This window comes from Oncorhynchus masou, chromosome 16 (genome assembly GCF_036934945.1).
Source record: "Oncorhynchus masou masou isolate Uvic2021 chromosome 16, UVic_Omas_1.1, whole genome shotgun sequence".
Classification (NCBI taxonomy): domain Eukaryota; kingdom Metazoa; phylum Chordata; class Actinopteri; order Salmoniformes; family Salmonidae; genus Oncorhynchus; species Oncorhynchus masou.
The window spans coordinates 21,505,077-21,528,015 of NC_088227.1; the positions used below are offsets into that span (position 1 = coordinate 21,505,077).

General features: G+C 38.6%; 1 protein-coding gene across 4 annotated transcripts; it reads left to right on the forward strand.

Annotated features, from left to right (window-relative positions):
• Window positions 1-623: 623 nt before the first annotated feature.
• LOC135557647 (adhesion G protein-coupled receptor F5-like) lies at window positions 624-22,530 on the forward strand. Of its 4 annotated transcripts, none has more exons than XM_064991124.1 (21): window positions 624-973; window positions 1,129-1,169; window positions 3,641-3,744; window positions 4,176-4,224; window positions 11,701-11,859; window positions 12,036-12,203; window positions 12,338-12,373; window positions 12,465-12,623; window positions 12,768-12,923; window positions 13,030-13,065; window positions 13,266-13,289; window positions 14,297-14,391; window positions 14,689-14,750; window positions 15,782-15,894; window positions 16,203-16,384; window positions 16,544-16,714; window positions 16,795-18,150; window positions 18,348-18,389; window positions 18,493-18,543; window positions 21,434-21,494; window positions 21,611-22,530. In XM_064991124.1, exons 3-21 carry the CDS (start codon window positions 3,643-3,645, stop codon window positions 21,661-21,663), a joined length of 3,075 nt encoding a protein of 1,024 aa, XP_064847196.1. In that variant the 5' UTR covers window positions 624-973; window positions 1,129-1,169; window positions 3,641-3,642; the 3' UTR covers window positions 21,664-22,530. The 4 variants fall into 4 exon arrangements, with proteins under 4 accessions (XP_064847196.1, XP_064847198.1, XP_064847199.1 ...); XM_064991126.1 differs by having other exon boundaries at window positions 624-936; XM_064991127.1 differs by lacking the exon at window positions 1,129-1,169 and having other exon boundaries at window positions 624-936.
• Window positions 22,531-22,939: the final 409 nt, after the last annotated feature.

Sequence of the window (22,939 nt, forward strand, 5' to 3'; positions counted from 1 at the left end):
ACGTCTGCTAAACACATGTATGTGACCAATACATTTTGATTTGATATTAAGTCAGTTAAGAACAAATTCTTATTTACAATGATGGCCTACCCCGGCCAAGCCCTAACCCAGAAGAGGCTGGGCCAATTGTGCAATGCCCTATGGGACTCCCAATAACAGCCAGTTGTGATACAGCCTGGAATCAAACCAGGGTCTGTAGTAACGCATTTAGCTCTGAAATGCAGTGCCTTAGACTGCTGCGTTATATCAATAATAAGTGATATCAGTATCGCCGTAGACTGCACCACTGCTGTCATACTTACCTCCAAGCCATTTGGATATTCTTTGGATGCCGACTGAAGTCGCACCATTGGAAGACATAACTTGGAATTTAGCCTACAAAAGCCTATTCATGTGCTTTTCCTGAGATCGAGCAGGAATCTCAGACTCCAGCAGAGATACTGGAGTCTGAGACAGGGTGGACAGGAAGATCATTTCAGTGACTCAACCCATTCAAGTTGTGTACAGCGAAAAATCCTGGCACAACGTGGTGCACCCCTCCCAGGGACGGCATGGGAGACAACTAGAAACCCAGTGACTCAGCTTCCAAAATAGAATCAGAGGCAGAGAATCCAAGTGAAGAGAGGGGAGTCAGCCAGGCAGAGACAGCAAGGGTTGTTTGTCACTCCACTGCCTTGTCTTTCACACAGAACACCAGATAAGACAGGATAATTACACCCAATAGGATAGACTGATCCTAGACCCGTGGCCCATAGACTATTGCAGCAGAGATACTGGAGTCTGAGACAGGGTGGACAGAAAGATCATTTCAGTGACTCAACCCATTCAAGTTGTGTACAGCGAAAAATCCTGGCACAACGTGGTGCACCCCTCCCAGGTGTTGCTCTATAGGAGAAAGCCCTGCTTCCAGCTGTTTGCTTTGAAATTCTTGGAAGAGTAAGTCCTGCGTATTGTGACCATAATGTATGTGTAGGTATGTACTGCAGGACCAAATTGGAGAGAGTTGGTCCATGTAATGCATTGTTGTTTAGCAGTAACACCTTGAAATCAGCCCTAGCCTTAATAGGATTCCAGTGTAGAGAGGCTAGCACAGGATTAATATGATCACATTTTTGTATTCTAATCAAGATTCTGACTCAACTACACTCTCACAGTTCAAAGACAAGGAGGTGAGTGCCTTTATTATATTTAATCAACTGTTTTGATGTGAAATGTGGAAAGGGAAAGGGCAATATCTCGTCAGTTGTACAACTGAATGCATTCAACTGAAATGTCTCTTCCGCAAAAACCCAACCCTTCTGAATCAGAGTACAGTTGCAAATTGGCAAGAGACACATAGAAACCTTTTTGCCCTTCCTTGAGAAGTCAATTTAGAGAGTCGGAGAGGTAAGATAAACGATTTGATTGAGTTCATTTTTAAGTATGACCTTTCACAGGGTTCAGGTATAAATATAAATGTAATATTTGTTCAAGGTTTAACAATGTGAATACAGAAGAGTAAATGAAGGACTCTTAGATAACATATGATGTTTGTGACACTGTGTCACAATTATTAAAATAAGTAATCTTTCTCATATCTTATTTGTACATACAGCTGAAGTCGGAAGTTTACATACGCCTTAGCCAAATACATTTAAACTTAGTTTTTCACAATCTTTGGCGTTTATTCACAGGAAATTGTCCCTGTTTCAGGTCAGTTAGGATCACCACTTTATTTTAAGAATGTGAAATGTCAGAATAACAGTAGAGAGAATGATTTATTTCAGCTTTAATTACTTTCATCACATTCCCAGTGGGTCAGAAGGTTACATTCACTCAATTAGTATTTGGTAGCATTGCCTTTAAATTGTTTAACGTGGGTCAAACATTTCGGGTAGCCTTCCACAAGCTTACCACAATAAGTTGGGTGAATTTTGGCCCCTTCCTCCTGACAGAGCGGGTGTAACTGAGTAAGGTTTGTAGGCCTTCTTGCTCAAACACGCTTTTTCAGTTCTGACCACAAATTTTTTATAGGATTGAGGTCAGGGCTCTGTGATGGCTATTCCAATACCTTGACTTTGTTGTCCTTAAGCCATTTTGCCACAACTTTGGAAATATGCTTGGGTTCACTGTCCATTTGGAAGACCCATGTGCAGTCAGGAAGCTTTAACTTGTCTTGAGATGTTGCTTCAATACATCCACATCATTTTCCTACCTCATGAAGCCATCTATATTGTGGAGTGCACCAGTCCCTCCTGCAGCAAAGCACCCCCAAAACATGTTGCTGCCATGCCTGCGATTCACGGTTGGAATGGTTTTCTTCGGCTTGCAAGCCTCCCCCTTTTTCCTCCAAACATAACGATGGTCATTATGGCCAAAAAGTTATATTTTTGTTTCATCAGACAAGAGGACATTTCTCCAAAAAGTACAATCTTTGTACCCATGTGCAGTTGCAAACCGTAGTCTGGCTTTTTTTTCATGCCGGTTTTGGAGCAGTGGCTTCTTATTTGCTGGGCGATGTCGATATAGGACTTGTTTTACTGTGGATATAGATACTTTTGTTTCCTCCAGCATTTTCACAAGGTCTTTGCTGTTGTTCTGGGATTGATTTGCACTTTTCGCACACCAAATTACGTTAATCTCTAGGAGACAGAAAGCGTCTCCTTCCTGAGCGGTATGACGGCTGCCTGGTCCTATCATGTTTATACATGCATACTATTGTTTGTACAGATGAGTGTGGTACCTTCAGGCGTTTGGAAATTGCTCCCAAGGATTAACCAGACTTGTGGAGGTCTACCATTTTCTTCTGAGGTCTTGGCTGATTTCTTTTGATTTTCCCATGATGTCAAGCATAGAGGCACTGAGTCTGAAGGTAGGCCTTGATATACATCCATGGGTACACCTCCAATTGACTAAAATGATGTCAATTAGCCTAACAGAAACTTCTAAAGCCATGACATAATTTTCTGGAATTTTCCAAGCTGTTTAAAGGCACAGTCAACTTAGTGTATGTAAACTTCTGACCCACTGGAATTGTGATACAGTGAATTGTAAGTGAAATAATCTGTCTGTAAACGATGGTTGGAAAAATTACTTGTGTCATGCACAATGTAGATGTCCTAACTGACTTGCCAAAACTATAGTTTGTTAACAAGACGTTTGTGGATTGGTTGAAAAATGAGTTTTAATGACTCCAACCTAAGTTTATGTAAACTTCCGTCTTCAACTGTATGTAGTATACAGATCCAGGAGTGCATGCTATGCGCATCATTTTGAGCATGAATTTCAGATTCAATTGCATTTATTGTGATTGGATCAGTATGTACAGAAAAGATAAGTTAATATATTCACCGAAATGCAGCAGAGATGTGACCAACCATTTGGTCAGTCATATGTTTCCTTCTTCATCAGACCGTAACAATTTTCTTCTTAGCATTCCAATCAGGTTAATGAGTATTACTAATTAACATAATCAAGAAAACAGTCCACAAATACCTCAGCTGTCACCATAATTGGTGCTTATTTAGTTGTGTTTTATTGTATAATTTTGCAACCATGCTATCTCACAATCTGTACACCATCTGGTGTTCCATTGGGGAAAACATCTCAAATGTGTAATACTGACTTTATCTTATCTTTATCTGATGCTATATTCATACAGATATGGCCTCACCAAAGACAGTTTGGTACTTAAGTGTCCTCTTGGTATTTTGCTCTAGTCTGGAAAAACAAGATTGCTTGGAAACTCCAAATGTAACATCAGAGGTAAGAGGCCAGTAAATATGGACTTAAACTAAAAAAAAATGTTCACAAGTCAATTTTAAGCAATGTCAGAGAAATACAATATTGTTTGAGCTACATATCTTTAGTTGTATCACTATTAATATAATAGGTTTCAAAACAGATTTGTTTGTTCGTTCCATTGGTGCAACTACAGCATGTATACATTATAATTACACAAACAGCACAGTTGTATAACTGTATCCACATTGTAATAACACTGCACATCCCTGTGTATCTACCATGCCAATACATAGGTCGCAGTTGTAAATGAGAACTTGTTCTCAACTGGCCTACCTGGTTAAAAAAAAGGTGAAATAAAAACATATAGGGGAATTTTCTGAGTGTTAAAACACATACTTCATTTGACGCAATGATACAAATCATTTTTTAAAATTAAATCTATCTTTTCCAAGGAATCACCCACTGATGGATCACAAGTTCCTTCTGGAGAAAAGCGAGAGGGTGAGTCAGCTCAAACCTACATGTCTGCCTCCATAATGTGCCTTTAGACACCTTAGAAAATGACAAAAAAATAAATAATTTATGCTCACACAAATCCGAAACGATTAAAACATCATTATTTATCTCACTGCTCTTTGCCATTGGATTTTTGCTGTGTGCAGGATATTTGCTGTGTGCAGGATATTTGCTGTGTGCAGGATATTTGCTGTGTGCAGGATATTTGCTGTGTGCAGGATATTTGCTGTGTGCAGGATATTTGCTGTGTGCAGGATATTTGCTGCGTGCAGGATATTTGCTGTGTGCAGGATATTTGCTGTGTGCAGGATATTTGCTGTGTGCAGGATATTTGCTGTGTGCAGGATATTTGCTGCATGCATGTTTTAATTCATTTCTTACATTTCTTAAATGCCCAGATAAATCTACCCTGATTTATTTGATATTGACAAATGTTCTACATAAATATTCTGCGGTTGGTGTTTTTTGTAATGATTTAAGTGACCATTGTGCTGTTGTTGCTATTAGAAATACTAAGGTTCCTAAGACAAAACCACTTTTTATTCATAAGAGAAATTTGAAGTGTTTTAATGAGCAGGCTTTTCTCCATGATTTGTTTTATTTTGACTGGAGCAAGATTGAGTTTATCCTTGATGTGGAAACTGCCTGGAAATTTTTTCATTATGTTTTTTTCCAAATAGTAAACAAACACGGTCCATTCCGCAGGTTCAGGGTTAAAGGGCGGGATAATCCATGGTTTTCTTCTGAGCTGTCTTGTATTATTCACGACCGTAATCTAGCTTGGGCTAAAGCAAGGAAATCATGTTCTGATGCTGATTGGCTTATTTTTAGGCAGTTACGAAACAAGTGTTATTTTCTTCTCAGGAAGGCCAAGTCTGAATATTTTATGTCTGTTACCACTGATAACCTGAATGACTCTACAAAGTTTTGGAAGGCTATTAAGTCTATGTCTGGTAACAGTAACGTTAATGAATTACCGTCATGTGTTTTGAAGGGATCTGTTGCTGTATATGACAAAACTGAAATGCTGAATTGTTTCAATGAGCACTTTGTATCATCTGGTAAACTGTTTGATTCAGTGTCCTCTGTCTCTGTACAACCCTGTGTGGATGAACCAGTGAGAGCTGGTCAAACGTGTCACTTTTTGCCATTCTCAGTGCAGGTGGTACATACAGCCCTGAAATCCTTAGATCAGAGAAAGCCTGCAGGTCCTGATCTTTTGGGATCCCTGCTTTTTAAATATGGCAGCTGATTTCATAGCTGAAGCACTTACATATCTGTTCAATCTAACCCTGGAATGTAATGACATCTGGAAATCAGCATTTGTCCGCTAAACGGGGAGATCCAACTCTTTTAAATAATTATTGGTCAATCTCAAAGCTGTCAACCCTGGTGAAAATACTTGAAACCCTTGTGAGTGAACAGCTAAAATAGTTTTTATTTACTAACTCTATTTGATCAATGTACCAATCGGGCTTCAGGAAGAAGCATAGCACAATTACAGCAGCCATGAAGGTTTTAAATGATATCACTGAAGCCCTTGACAAAAAACAGCACTGTGTCTCACTTTTTATTGATCTCTCTAAGGCTTTTGATACAGTTGAGCATGCTATACTTAGGCAGAGATTGTCGAGTGTAGGTGTTTCAGAGCATGCAGTTGCATGGTTTGCTATCTGTCTGATAGAACTCAGTGCACTCAATTTGATGGGCTTATGACTGTTAAAAACCTCTTAGAGCTAGCCCCCTACTTTTTTCAATTTCTGCCTGAAGACATACCCAAATCTAACTGCCTGTAGCTCTGGCCCAGAAGCAAGGATATGCATATTCTTGGTACCATTTGAAAGAAAACTCTCTGACGTTTGTGTAAATGTGAATTGAATGTAGGAGAATATAACACAATAGATCTGGTTTAGATAATACAATACTGGTTTAGATAATACAATGAAAAAAACATACATTTTTTTTCATTGTTGTATCATCATCTTTAAAATGAACAAGATAAAACAAACATTCAGATAGGATGATTGGGACAATTTCAGTGAAAAATATAAGAGAGCAACAGTACTTGTGCAAAGTTTCAGAATGATAACTTCCAAAATGAGTGTGCGACATGACATTTATCATGAAGTCACCCAGGTGTCCCACACAAGTAGGCCAAATGTACCCAAGTGGCCAAATTGGTGAAGGTATACATTTTGAAACAAATAACTATATACAAAATGTCGAAATGGTATTCTAATACACCCCCCTCCCCAAAAAATGGAGAGAAAAAAATATGGGAAAAAAATATGAAGAAAAAAAATATATACATTTAAAAAATAACATGGGTAACTATTTACACACTTTCAATATTTGGAAGACCCTCAGTCCTCTATCAAATCAAATGTATTTATATAGCCCATCGTACATCAGCTAATATCTCAAAGTGCTGTACAGAAACCCAGCATAAAACCCCAAACAGCAAGCAATGCAGGTGTAGAAGCACGGTGGTTAGGAAAAACTCCCTAGAAAGGCCAAAATTTAGGAAGAAACCTAGAGAGGAACCAGGCTATGAGGGGTGGCCAGTCCTCTTCTGGCTGTGCCGGGTGGAGATTATAACAGAACATGGCCGAGATTTTCAAACGTTCATAGATGACCAGCAGGGTCAAATAATAATCACAGTAGTTGTAGAGGATGCAACAGGACAGCACCTCAAGAGTAAATATGAACAGTTTAGAGTTCCATAGCCGCAGGCAGAACAGTTGAAACTGAAACAGCAGCCAGGCCAGGTGGACTGGGGACAGCAAGGAGTCATCATGCCAGGTAGTCCTGACGCATGGTCCTAGGGCTCAGGTCCTTCTCCGAGAGAGAAAGAGAGAATTAGAGAGAGCGTACTTAAATTCACACAGGACACCGGATAAGACAGAAGAAGTACTCCAGATATAACAAACTGACCCTAGCCCCCCGACACATAAACTACTGCAGCATAAATACTGGAGGCTGAGACAGGAGGGGTCAGGAGACACTGTGGCCCCATCCGATGAGACCCCCGGACAGGACCAAAAAGGAAGGATATAACCCCACCCACTTTGCCAAAGCTTGACACAATATTGTGCTGCTGATGCCAGGTGCCATAGCAGTCTCTTTCTGCTGTAAAGCAGAGGGTCACCAAGCATGTGGCACTGGTGATGTGGGACTTCATTTTGAAAAGTACACAGCGACGCCTCCATGCTGTGCCCTTTTGGCCCCGAGGCACATCCATGCCTGCAGAAATAAATTTGGGCAGATGAACACCACTTGTGGCAGGAGCTGGATGAACCAGCTTCAGTGGGGGATGGACACCTTGGCCCTGGGGGCTGCCACTCGGAGTCAGTGTCACTATGAAAGAAAATGTTCAGTTAGAATAGTTTCACATATGAGCCCTGTATCAACAGGTATAATAAACATATATATATATATATAGAGAGAGAGAGAGTACAGGGAACATAAGGTTGAATATATTATTATAGACCTGCTAGATCTACTGTCTCTTTTATATTATGACATTTCAGCTAGATCTACTGTCTCTATTATATTATGACAGACCAGCTAGATCTACTGTCTTTATTATATTACAACAGACCAGCTGTATCTACTGTCTCCATATCACTTTGGCCATTGTTGTGGGCCTGCCCTCCCCTCATTTCATGTGGGTTGGGGTGGGGCGGCAGACACACGCATCTCACATTTCATTACATTACATTTTTATATATTGCTTCTAAAAATAAATCACAAATAATATTTTATATTATTAATTTCAAACAAGGGCATTAGCATGAGAAGAACTTACCAGTCCAAAATGATGTCCTCTCCGTGCAAATAAATATTTCTCCACTTGGGAATCGCTAAATGAATCGTCCTACAACAATCTCTGTCTCACTTTTCCGATCAATTTATTCTAAAATTGTGTGTACATCTGTATATCTAGACTTAGATTTAGCTTTCCCTGACTTAGTCGCCATACTGATTGATATATAAACAGCTTAATATGCGAAACAACGCTGTGCGTAAAATGCATTGATCCTTCCGGTATGAAACTTCAATAGCGAATGACTCTTTTTACGCTGGAGTTTACTACATGGATTGGTCTTGCAACACACAAACATTACCTATTGCCGTTTACCTCAGCTCATTGGCTGTCTACCCAGCTAGATTTCAAGACGATCAGTGGTCATTGGGTTAAAATACAGTCAATCAACGAAACAGCGGGCAAATCATTAGTGCACAATGATGTCATTACTTGTTGTCTTCAAATCGGTTTCTTTCAGTCAATACGTCCCATGAAATGACCCATCAGGTTTGGTTGTGTTTCAAACAAACCAGTTGATTGCAGTGAAACCAAACATGACTGGAAAAGTCACGTTCTGTGTGGGTATTTACCTCGAATGTGTCGTCGAAAATGGAATAAGACGGAATTCACGACACAAGCGGTTCACAAAATGTTTCGTGTTAGGCTATAAAAACTGATTTTACCAAACAAAAAAATCATCGATTGTGTAACAATGAGCATTGGGATTGCAAACAGACGAAGATCATCAAAGGTAAACGATTTATTTTAATGCAGTTTGTGATTTTGTTACGCCTATGCTGGTTGAAATTGTTGTTTTTTATGGGGCTCTATCCTCAGATAATCGCATCATATTCTTTCGCAGTAAATACGCAGTTGGATTAGCAAGATTCTAGGCTTTCGATACATGTGAGACACTTGTAATTTCATGAATGTTTAATATGACTATTTATCTAGCGATCACCGTATGTTGTGGAATTTCAGCCCACTACTGGGTTTCGTGCTCAGAGAGGTTAAATTGTCTGTCTTTAATGGTGTGCCCCAAGGCTCTATACTTGGTCCTCTCTTATTCACTATTTATATAAATTATTTAGACAAAAATGTCCAAAATGCGCAACTTCATTTTTATGCTGATGATACTGTTATTTACTGTTGTGCCTCGTCTCTTACAAAATGCTTTCCAGAACTTGCAAACTGTTTTTTATACTGTTCAACATACCTTGTGTCAATTGAAGCTTATCCTCATTATACTTTTAACCTTAGCAATGATTCTAAGACGACACATTACGCCTAACCAATAGTTCACAGTCATGGCAGTGGTATATCAACTTGCCCAGCTGTTAATCCATCAGCCCATTCTGCTAGTCAAGTCATTCGAGAGAACATGTCCAAAAACTAGACTATCTGGACTGACAAAACTAAACTAATGGTGTTTTCTAAAGCAAGAAATAGACCTCTGAACCTTTCACCTACTACTACCTGTCAGGGCAAGGAGATTGAGGTTGTAACCTCATATAAATATCTTGGAATTTTATTGATGACGGCCTATCTTTTAAATTGCATATTCATCAATTTACAAAAAAATTGAAGCTGAAATTGGGGTTTTATTTTAGGAATAAGCCCTGTTTTTATTTTGAAGCCAGAAGGAGGCTAGTATCAGCTACATTTATGTCTTTACTAGACTATGGGGATATTTTATACGATATGATCTCAGGGTTTGAGATCAATTGACACCCTTTACCATGGAGCTTTGAGATGTATTTTAAACTGCAAAAGCCTTACGCACCACTGCACTTTGTATACCAGGGTTGGCTGGTCTTCTCTAGTCACTCGTAGGATCAGTCACTGGTATACTTTCATTTACAAAGCCATTTTGGGTTTACTATGTTTTTATTTGGGCATTTTTATTGTTCAGAAATGTGGTGGGTATTCTCTTCGTTTCCTGGACTTTATCCTGCTAACTGTTCCAAATGTCTGAACTGAATTTGGTAAAAGAGCTTTTATGTACTCTGCGTCATCGTCTTGGAACACCTTACAAAATACTTTTAATCTGGAAGAACTTGTCCCGATTGGTATTTTTAAATCACTGATGAATGATCCTGAGACTGATTCCCTGACCTGTCAATGTTTTTAATTTGCTGTTTTTGATTTTGTTATACTCTTGTGAATTCTATGGTTTTTACTAGATTACTTGTAGTTTTTCATGTTGTTTGTCTGTCATTTTTTAAATGACTTGGTGCTGCCTATCTTGGCCAGGACGCTCTTGAAAAAGAGATTTTAAATCTCAATGAGCCCTTCCTGGTATTCTCTCAACCAACTTTTCCTGGAATGCTTTTCCAACAGTCTTGAAGGAGTTCCCACATATGCTGAGCACTGTTGGCTGCTTTTCCTTCAGTCTGTGGTCCAACTCATCCTAAACCATCTCAATTGGGTTGAGGTTGGGTGATTGTGGAGGCCAGGTCATCTGATGTAGCAATCCACCACTCTCTTTGGTCAAATAGCACTTACACAGCCTAGAGGTGTCTTGGGTCATTGTCCTGTTGAAAACCAAATGATAGTCCCACAAAGCTCAAACCAGATGGGTGGCGTAACGCTGCAAAATGCTGTGAAAGCCATGCTGGTTACATGAGCCTTGATTTCTAATCAATCAAGACAGTGTTACCAGCAAAGCACCCCCACAAGATGACACCTCCTCCATACTTTACAGTGGGATATGCAGAGATCATCTGTTCACCTACAGTACTCTGTGTCTCACATGGACACGACGGTTGGAACCAAAAATCTAAGATATGGACTCATCAGACCAAAGCACAGATTTCCACTAATGACCATTGCTTGTGTTTCTTGGCTCAAGCAAGTCTCTACTTAGTATTGGTGTCCTTTAGTAGTGGTTCCTTGGCATCAATTTGACCATGAATGCCTGATTCATGCAGCCTCCTCTGAACAGTTGATATTGAGATGTGTTTGTTGAACTCTGTGAAGCATTTATTTGGGCTGCAATCTGACTTGCATTTAACTCTAAGGAACATATCCTCTGCAGGAGAGGTAACTCTGGGTCTTCATTTCCTGTGGTTGTCCTCATTAGAGCCAGTTTCATCATAATTTTCCAGATTGACTGACCTTCATGTCTTAAAGGAATGATGGACTGTCGTTTCTCTTTGTTAATTTGAGCTGTTCTTGCCATAATATGGACTTGGTCTTTTACCAAATAGGGCTATCTTCTGTAAACCAACCCTACCTTGTCACAACACATCTGGTTGGCTCAAACGCATTAAGAAGGAAAGAAATTACACAAATTAACTTTTAACAATGCACACCTGTTCATTTAAATGCATTCCAGGTGACTACCTCATGAAGCGTTATGAGTGAATGCCAATAGTTTGCAAAGGCAAAAGGTAGCTACTTTGAAGAATCTCAAATACAAAATGTTTTGATTACTACTTGATTCCACGTGTTATTTCATATGTATTTCATATGTTATATATATCTTCACTATTATTGTATAATGCAGAAAAGTGTAAAAACAAAGAAAAACTCTGGAATGAGTAGGTGTGTCCAAACTTTTAACTGGTACTGTATGTATATTTATTTTTATGGTCCACAAGAATTGCACTTCGGGGACAATAAAGATCTTTTGAATTGAATTGTTTCCACAGTGACAGCAACCCTCATTGAGAAAGTTGGTGAAGTTGAGTTGGACGTCTATAATATTCCACTTGAAGACATACATTACCTAAAGTTCCATGTGAAAAGTGTAACCTACCCCATCCTGATCTCCAGTGTGTTAATTGTAACAGACATAAACATTACTACTGGTAAGAGTTTTTAATTGTTCTTTTTTTCTTCATTTTATAAAAGGTTCAAGACCTTACAGGGCTCATGTGTTAGTGAAGGGTGTATTTAAAAAACTAACTTGGACGTTGTTGGCATCAGAAGAAAACGTTGTATCTCCATGTTGAGGATAATCAGTCCACTTCCCCTCAATTCACAGAATGCTCCTCAGACCCCAGTGGATTCAGGTGCAGATGTGAGGACCAGTATAGTTGGTCATGTGATCAGTGTTCCTCCGATGGGTCCTGTGGTGAAATCGTTGATGGCAAAACATGTGGATGCCTAAATAACTATCCTTCTGATGGAAAGTTCTGTCAGCCAATCACAAGTAACTATTTGATTCTCACTTCCACTTGGTGTTTGACATTGTCCCTTTGTTGTAGTTGTATGTAGTTGTTTTTGGCAACGTCTCCCAGCTGCGTAATTCTTCTTGGTGACACGTCTTTTACCTAATCCCAACAGATCTTACTGCTTGTCCAAGTCCAACTACTACAGCAGGTATTCCAAGAAGTTACTCAAGCAGTAGATTACATTTACTGAAAATAATAGACATGCTTGTCATGATTTATTCAATTGTAATTTTCCATAGAGCCATCAACCACTTATGGGGAAATTCTTGAAATTGAGTTGGACATGACAGATATTTCAGCTACATTGATAGATGTACTTAGGGCAAGTGTGAGTGGCCTGACCTACCCTGTCCTGATCTCCAATGTGTTAAGTGTAACAGAGGTGAACTTCACTACTGGTAAGAGATTTCTGTTGCTGTTGCTCATTTGAGTTTTAATTCCTTGTGCATTGTAAAATATATTCAACAACTGGTTCAGATATTTTCAAATAGTTGGTCTCACAGATGAGGATGATGTTCAATCCACTCTCCTTTCATTCACAGCATGCTACCCAAACAACACATGCAGATGTGAGGATCAGTATGGTTGGTCATGTGACCAGTGTCTCTCTTATGGGTCCTGTGACAACATCACTGATGACTCCTGTGGATGTATCAAAGCCATTCCTTCTTATGGACCGTTTTGTCAGCCAATCACAAGTAACTGTTTCCTTACCACTTCCACTGTGCTAGTTTAATCAATGTTTATGTATTCGTTCAGCAACATTTAAACTCTAAGCTTACCCCTATCTCCTTTACCACATAGATCTGATGGCTTGTACAACACCGTCTCCAACACCAGGTATGAGACAATTATTCATGACTATTTAATTAACAAACGTTTTTACTGTACTAATTAGAGTCTTACCAAGAGCAACTTGACATAGTGTTATTCATAGTTGTATATTTACTTGAGGCCTACAGCTGAAAGACAAAAATCTGTGAAACAGGTTAGAGAACCAGCCATCATCATAATCATCTCACACTTCTCTGCGTCCACAGCTCTGCCAGCAGAAGAGAAAACAGGTACTGGTTTTACACAATAATCTATGTATTTCAAATACATGTAACAGTGTCAAAAATCCACTCACCTGTTCAGATGTGATTTTGTTTGGGTTATCTTTTTTTACCTTTATTTACCTAGACAAGTCAGTTAAGAACAAATTCTTATTTACCATGACGGCCTAGGAACAGTGGGTTAACTGCCTTGTTCAGGGGCAGAACAACAGATTTTTACCTTGTCAGCTTGGGGATTCAATCTCGCCACCTTTCGGTTACTAGTCCAACACTCTAACCACTAGGCTACCGAACCACTAGGCTATGTCAGAGTATTACACAATGAACACATTTCGGCTTGTGTATGGAAAGTAATTTACGGCTTCAAAAATAGATTCTCTGTTGGTTAATTAAATATATTTAAAAGTCCATGACAAATAACTTGAGCACTCCAACTCCTGCCGTAACAAGTAAGTTCCTTATTCCATGTAGTTACGGTACATAACTACTCTGTTAAACAAAATGTAATCATTCAATGATACACAGCGATGTCAGTAAAGTAAATACTTTTACGCATTAGTGCCAACAACAAAACAGTCCACAGCAAGTTCAACAACTCCAACAACCCCCTCCAGTACACGATCAAAGAAACAAATCAATAATGTCATTTCATTGGACCTACGGTATTTCCTTGTGGTATTATTGAGTCGGGCATCACCAATATTCCAGTAACACCAATATGTTATATATCATGTTTTTATGTTCCACTGTACCTCAGTACCAACATAAAAACACAGAAAGTTCAACAACTCCAACAACACCCTCCTTAATTTGACCTATTTCCTTGTTACATGTTTGAAAGAAGTTGGACATTGCAAAAAACAGTTACTCTAATGTCTTCATTAAATTGTTTTTCTGTTCCACTGTGCCCTAGTGCGAACAAAACAAAACGGTCAAAAGCAACCTCAGTTATACAAATGTGTAATTACATTTTTAACTTCCGTATTCTTATATTTTGTTCTGTTTTTTTTTTTTAGAAAACACACTGAACCTACAATTTTCTATGGCTATCACCTTTGACTCTAACTTCAATGATGAAAATAATGCCATGTTTAAAGATATTGATCAAACTGTGAGTATACTATATTCCCTCATGCTTATCACAATGTCCATGTGCTGTAATGTAAAGTGTCAACCTGGACTCATGGTTAGATGTAACATAGTAAATGTAAATCGGTCTCACTCCATTTAGTATGACAGATTAAATTTCGTATGGTATGTATTAATTTGTGGATGTCCATTGTAAATTTCGCATGATATGTGACAAATTACAATTTGTTTGATATGTACCAAATGTTCATTTCATGTCCTTTTCAATAATTTATTTTAAATCACTCTTGATCAATAATCATTTCACTGTCTCACACAGATCAAAGTCATATATAAGAGAAACATGCGAGGCTTCATATCAGCAAAGTTAAACAGGTTAAAGTAAGTTTTGCTCCAGTGTTATTACCTCTATTCAATACTTTATCATTTTATATTATTTCATTTCATGTGCTAATGATTTGAATATTCAAATACTAAATGTCACCTTAAATTTCTCAACGTTCAGTTTAATGTATAATTTCAATCCCAATGTAACAAACGTCTTCTTCGTCTGATGATGAGTAGGAAGGATCGGGCCAAAATGCAGCGTTGTAAGTGTCCATGATAATTTATTATATCAGAACACGAGAAAATTAAAAATTAGCAAATTGCAGGAAAGCAATGAAAATCGAAATAGTTCTGTATGGTGAAAACACAGACACAGAAAACAACTACCCACAAACACCAGGTGGGAACAGGCTACCTAAGTATGGTTCTCAATCAGAGACAACGATTGACAGCTGCCTCTGATTGGGAACCATACCAGGCCAAACACATAGAACTATAACACACAGAACAAACATAGAATGCCCACCCCAACTCACGCCCTGACCAAACTACAATAGAGACATCAAAAAGGAACTAAGGTCAGGACGTGACACTCAGGTGATTTTGAGGGATGTATGGGCCATATAATAGTTGCTGCACAAATGTAAAGAATTGAAGGTTGCTGAAATTCTAACAATTTAAACTGTGGTCTAAAATATCCAATATAACAAATACATTTTCAGTATATGCCCCAGAGCCGTGGCGGTTCTAACTTGTATGGCACCCTGGGCGAACCACCGTTTTCATGATATCATTGATGTGATGTGCAAATGAGCGATAGAAAACTGATTGCGCAAATGTCACCATTCTAAAAAATGTTGTGCGGGCGACCCGTACCGCCCCCGGCAAGATGCCGCCCAGGGCGGCTGCCCATATCGCCTATACTTAAATCTGCCACTGCCCCAGAGACAAGCGTTTCCCCTCGAAATGAAAAGAACTTGGGGTTGATGTTATACAGTGTATCTATGGGCTATTTTTGCTAATGTACACATGCATGCTATTCATTTGTGAATATGTTTTCTGATATTTCTTTCTCACATGAATAGAAGTGGAAGTGTTATTGCAGATTTTACTGTTATAACAACAATTGTCGATAATGTGGAAATTGCAAAAGCAAAAGCGGATATTGTCTCAACACTTGGAGAAAAATATAACATAAGTAAGTACTTGATTAGGTTAGTATTTGGTGGATTTGGTGGACCAAGTTAGTTATTACTTGTCCTGAAATACATTCAAAAAAGTATTTAGATCAGTTTAAACTGTGGCAGCAGTACATGTCAGTTGATTTTAGATGAATTGTTCATTTTTTTGCTTTTCTGGTGTGCATCAAAAATATTGTATCAAGAATTTCGCTTAAATTCGCCTTCATGTAATCCCATAATTCATGACATGTAATCTACAGTTGTAATATCTATAAGATTACAATTATAAATATTGTATCATTTCACAAATCCCATTGTTCTCTAGGGTTTACCTGCTTGAATAATACGATCTTTGGCAGTGGACAAGTGAATGAGATAGTTGTAGCTGACTGCAAATTGGATGAAGTAGGTCAAAAGACTGCTATTTGTCAAGAAAATGGACATTTTTCAGTTCGGGAGAATAACTGTGTCTTAAAAGAAATTGAAAACCTGTTTTTTTTATCTCAGGTAATATGTTAACATAAAAACATTTTCACTGGATATAAAATATACTCTATATAAAAATGGTTTAGTAATGATGGTATTGCTTTGTTACAGTACTGTATATAGTATCAATCCTTATATACACTTGTATTGTTTTTCTTTCATCACTTTAAATCCACACAGGCTTTAGTGGGGACTGGTCTTCCAGTTTTTTTGGAAAGACTCCGCAACAGCACTTTTAACCTCCTGGATAGAATAGTTGCATCACCTGCAACTATTTCTACTATTGTTAATATTCTAAAAAATGTTGCAAATGTGTCCCGAAGTACCCCAATAAACAAACCATTGATGAAGGTATGTTGACATCAACAGTTTCACTTTTATTAGGATTTCAGTAATCCTGTACTAATTCTGATTTCTATCTTGATCTCTAGAATTTCCTGGAAACGGCAGGTGTACTTACTTCCAAAGGAGCAAAAGCCTCCTGGGATGTTCTAAACACCAACCTCAACAAAACCGAAAGCTCAGCCTTTCTGGGCACCGTTGAAACAATTTCCAATTTCCTTACCGATGACTTTTTTGACATAGAAACGTCAAGGATTATTTTAAACAAAACCACAGTCAACAACTCAATAAACAACTTATTCAATTTAAACTCATCTGTTCTGATAGACATACCGGCATCTGAAGCTTCCTTCAATTCAATCACCATAATAACATTTGACTCCTTGGATAATGTTTTACCTGCGAGAAACAGCAGCAGTCTGAACAACAGCGTCAACACCATCAACGGAAAAGTGGTTCTGGTGAAGGTGAATGGCACAGTCAAGAATGTGACGTTCCGTTTTGACGTACTGAACAAGACACAAGCCAATCATCAGTGTGTTTTCTGGAACTTCAACCTTTTTGACGGCCTTGGAGGATGGGATGATAAAGGATGTGAACTGCAGTCTGAAAAGAATGACACTGTCACCTGTCACTGTAATCATCTGACCTCCTTCTCCATTTTGATGTCGCCTTCCATTCCAGCTGTGTTGCGTGACGCTTTGGAACTTATCACTTACATTGGAGTTGGCATATCAATGGGTTGCTTGGTCGTGTGTCTCATCATTGAGATGTTGGTATGGAATGCTGTGACTGGAAACAACACATCTTACATGCGTCATGTCTCTATAGTGAACATCGCCGTTTCCCTTCTGATTGCTAACATTTGGTTCATTATTGGTGCAGCAATTTCCGAAAATGAAAAAAAAGATCTTGCTGCGTGTTCCACAGCAACATTTTTCATCCACTTTTTCTACCTGGCTCTGTTTTTCTGGATGTTGGTCTCAGGCCTTTTGCTGCTCTACCGGACTGTCATGGTGTTCTCTCACATGTCTAAACCAGCAATGTTGGCCATCAGTTTTTCTTTGGGCTATGGAGCTCCCCTCATCATTGCTGTCATAACTATCGCAGTGACAGCCCCAGGGAAACAATACATCAGAGATAATGATGGGGTTTGCTGGCTCAACTGGAAAGATTCAAACGCCCTTCTGGCTTTTGTGATCCCTGCCCTGACCATAGTGGTCATCAACCTTTTGATCCTGATTGTGGTTCTGTTCAAAATGCTGAGGAGAGGTGTGAGGGATGTTACTCAGCCAGATGAGAGAAATGTTTTGGTGGTCATCGCCAGGTGTCTGGCCATTCTGACTCCCTTCTTTGGTACTACCTGGGGACTAGGAGTAGGAACCATGACTACACCAAACAATCGAGGAATCCATATTGTGTTTGCAATCTTCAATTCATTACAGGTATTTAACTCAGCTAAATAACACTAGTAAATAACTGGTCCTCGGTTAAGTGCAATTGACTTGAAAGATGTTTTCTTTTAAATGCATTATTCCCGATGGCATGTTATACTAAGTTAAGATTTGGATGAATGTTTACAATTAAATATATACTGAATTTGGTATAGTAATTCCATCCTTCACCATGTTATCATTCAAAGGGTTTGTTCATCTTGGTATTTGGAACACTTTTGGACAAAAAGGTATGTTCATGACCCACATACTGATACCTCTCATATTATGTATTGTAATGTGCTTTGTAATGACAATTAATATATTTGATGAACTCCTTGTCTGTGCTTTCAGATCCGGGAAGCTCTGACACGAAGGTCACAAGTGTCCTCCAACCGCAAAAAGGTAAGGGATTTTTGTCACGTGCTCTGAAATGCTTACTTACAGGCTCTAACCAATAGTGCAAAAAAGTTATTATCTTCTTGAAACTCCCCATCCCGGATCCGGGTTTGTGACTAAAGCCTCAGGCTCATTAGCATAACGCAACGTTAACGATTTCTGAAAATCGCAAATAAAATGAAAATAATGCGTCTGCTCTCAAGCTTAGCCTTTTCTTAACAACACTGTCATCTCAGATTTTCAAAATATGCTTTTGAACCATAGAAATTGACTAATTTGTGTAAGAGTATGCAAAGCTAGCATAGCATTTTGAGTAGCATTTAGCACGCAACATTTTCACGAAAACCAGATAACCAAATAAATAAAATCATTTACCTTTGAAGAGCTTCTGATGTTTTCAATGAGGAGACTCAGTTACATACCAAATGCGCAGTTTTTCCTGAAAGCGTCTGTGTGTAGGAGAAATCGTTCCGTTTTCTACATTGCGTCTGGCTACCGAAACGAACCGAAAATTCAGTCACCTACAACGTAAAACTTTTTCCGGATTAACTACATAATATCGACCGAAACATGGCAAACGTTGTTTGGAATCAATCCTCAAGGTGTTTTTTCACATATCTCTTCATTGATATGCAGTTCGTGGAAGCTTGCTTTCCTCTCTGTATCCCATGGAAAAATACTGGCAGGTGACTTTGCGCACCAATTTCGGCGCAGGACACCGGGCGGACACCTGGTAAATGTGGTCTCTTATGGTCAATCTTCCAAGGATCTGCCTACAAATACGTCACAATGCTGCAGACACCTTGGGGAAACGACAGAAAGGGCAGGCTCATTCCTCTCGCATTCACAGCCATATAAGGAGACAATGGAAAACAGAGCCTCAAAAATCCTGCTCATTTCCTGGATGCCATCTCATCTTGGTTTTGCCTGAAGCTCACGTTCTAGGGCACGCACAGAGAATATCTTGGTAGTTCTGGACACGTCAGAGTGTTTTCTTTCGAATGCTATCAATTATATGCATAGTCGAGCATCTTTTTGTGACAAAATATCTTGTTTAAAACGGGAACGTTTTTCATCCAAAAATGAAATAGCGCCCCCATAGATGTAAGAGGTTATGTGAACAATAGGTAAGTAAAGAAATTAAACAACAGTAAAAAGACAGGCTATATACAGTAGCGAGGCTATAAAAGTAGCGAGGCTACATACAGACACCGGTTAGTCAGGCTGATTGAGGTAGTATGTACATGTAGATATGGTTAAAGCGACCATGCATATATGATGAACAGAGAGTAGCAGTAGCGTAAAAGAGGGATTGGCGGGTGGTGGGACACAATGCAGATAGCCCGGGATAGCAAATTTGCGGGACCACTGTTTGGTCGGACCAATTGAGGTAGTATGTACATGAATGCATAGTTAAAGTGACTATGCATATATGATAAACAGAGATTAGCAGCAGAGTAAAATGAGGGGTTGGGGGGGCACACAATGCAAATAGTCTGGGTAGCCATTTGATTACCTGTTCAGGAGTCTTATGGTTTGGCTGACCTCCTCCCTATGGGCTGTCTTGTCGTTGTCGGTGATCAGACCTACCACTGTTGTGTCGTGGCTGCATAATATAGTTTAATTATGTTTATAATTAAATAATTATGTTATAAATCTAAATTATTTGTTGCTGGCCACAAAATGTTTATTACACTATTGTCTATGCTTACTCATGTGACCATTTTATTGTATTTATGACTTTGTTGAACATGTTAGGAAGTTTACTACCTCTAAGCTAGTATTGAATGTTTTATATTTGTCACAATAATTTTCAATCCCAATGATGATAACTAAACAATTATTTAAACTTTGACCAATACCCGAGGTTTGTAAGACCCTGGGTTTAATAATAATTAGGCAAAGACTCAGCTTCTGCAAAAGGTCCGTAAAGTTAATTCAGAGAACGTTCTGAAGTCCATAATACAAAGACATATCATTTTATAACTCCTACCCCCCACCTACTTACACGTACACACCGACTATAACGGCATTCTTTCTCCTCAGAAGAGGAGAGGTGGGGGGTAGGAGTTATAAAATTATATGTCTTCTGAGGAGGAGTAGCGAGAAGGATCAGAGGACCAATGCGCAGTGTGGTAAGTGTCCATAACGTTTATTTTAAGACATAAACTGAACACTATGAAATACAAAACAATAAACGTGAACATGAATGAAAACTGAAACAGTACCGTGTGGCAACAAACACTCAAACGGAAACAAACACCCACAACTCAAATGTGAAACCCAGGCTACCTAAGTATGATTCTCAATCAGAGACAACTAACGACACCTGCCTCTGATTGAGAACCATACTAGGCCGAAACAGAAACCAAACATAGAAAAACAAACATAGACTGCCCACCCCAACTCAAGCCCTGACCATACTAAATAAAGACAAAACAAAGGAAATAAAGGTCAGAACGTGACACAGCGACACACAAGCAGTAGGGGGATTACACGCACACACAGACACACAAACAGTAGGTGGGATGTGTCTTTCCCCACAGTCCACACTCCTCGTATATCACTACCAAGCTGGCAGTTCCATACCGCTCCCTCCCTCATGAGATTAGAGGGACCTTGACAGTGTCTCTTTCATGTCGTAAGTTTTTGAAAGTTCTAACCAGGTCAGGTCATGTTTAATTGTCCTCTGTGTTTTCTTAGACACACACACACATTTCTCTCCCTTACTTGTCTCGACCAAACCTTATTGGACTTAAGTTTATCAATAGTTACCTTAGTCTAATTTATTCATTACACATGTTACATAATCTAATAATTATGTTTCAGGGTGGAATTCTTTAGTCATTACCTTAAACATACAAATTCCCTTATCAATATTATATTTTCATTTCAGACCACAAGTGCTGCAACATCATCGTCAGGTGGTTTGGGCTTTTTCCGGATACGGAGGAGAAGTAGGTCTATAGTATAAAGCAATACTCTTAGGCAATTGGGCACAACTTCCCATTAAGTTACCCTTATACTACAGTACATAGTGCCATTGTTTGACCTATTGTTCCTACTGTTCCAGATGTTTTCAATGTTTCAGCAGCTCCAACATCCAGCCCTACTGGTGCATCATAGACTTTCATCAACACTTAACTCAATACAACAAATGTGATTATAATGAAACAATCAAAAGGTGTTGCCGCACATCATCAATTGACGCACTGGGTTAACACCTTGAGTGTGACCTTGAAGCGACTGCCACTAAGAGCTGACCCCAACTCTCAGTGACATCATTAGGGGTTATGTCTTACACAAAGCGATTGATTCTGAACTATATGGTATTTGAACTTTTTATTGGGATTATTGAGTATTATATTGAATAACATGATTATTGTTTTTTTGTGGGGTGGGGGTGTTTAAATAAGAATATGACTGTGAAAATGGATTAATCAGCTAACATGAAGAATTGAGATTGTTCCTGAAATAACACATTACATTCTCTCTTTGAATAATTCAATGTTCATTTTGTCACAATTTATATTACGTTTAATTTACATGTAAAAGGTCATATGTTCTCTTGTCTAAGACAGTACACTTTGGATGCTAAAGAATAGTTGTTGATATCATGGTTTAAGTCACTATGTGTGTATGCAAATTCTGAGGGAGACTAAAAAGAGGTCAAAACATCCAAAAGATACCGGCTTTACATTGAGCGGAATGTAAGATAGGCACCGCACACACTGATGTACAATGCATTTGTCACAACCATTGTGCTACAATTGAGTTATTACTCTGTACCACAATAATAACATGTGTTGAGAAGACACAACACAGTAGCAACATTTGTGCAGACAAACTCCATTGTATCACAAAAATATATGTTGTATCACAATTATTACGTGTCAAATTCATTGTAGATCAGCTTTATGACCTCACTTATGATCCATGATGTATCTCGTTTTGTCTCTTCATGTTGGCTATTATCAATTTACATGTTGCATGCATGCTTTGCTTTTTTATTTAAATAAAATGTGGCAAACAGCAGTCGTTCAGCACATTATCTGATTTGATTTTGCATGATCTTGCATTAACTTAATCATAGACCATTATATCTTGACATCCCAACTGTACACGTGCCTGTAGGGATAAGGTAGTTGGCACAATGATGATATAATAATTATTTGAAGGACTGTACAATGTTAACTAAAGAGCATGCAAGGTAATGGGTCTTTCTTGGTTTCGTTTCACACAGAGCACTTAGGCTACTTTGTTTACATTCAAGAAATGGCACATATTTCTGTAAGTTTAATTATTAGTTAAAAGAAAATGATTAAAAGACTTTAATTAATTAGTTAATTAGACACTTTAGTTGTATTGTTCTGGCAACCATTGATACAGTAGCATGTTTAGT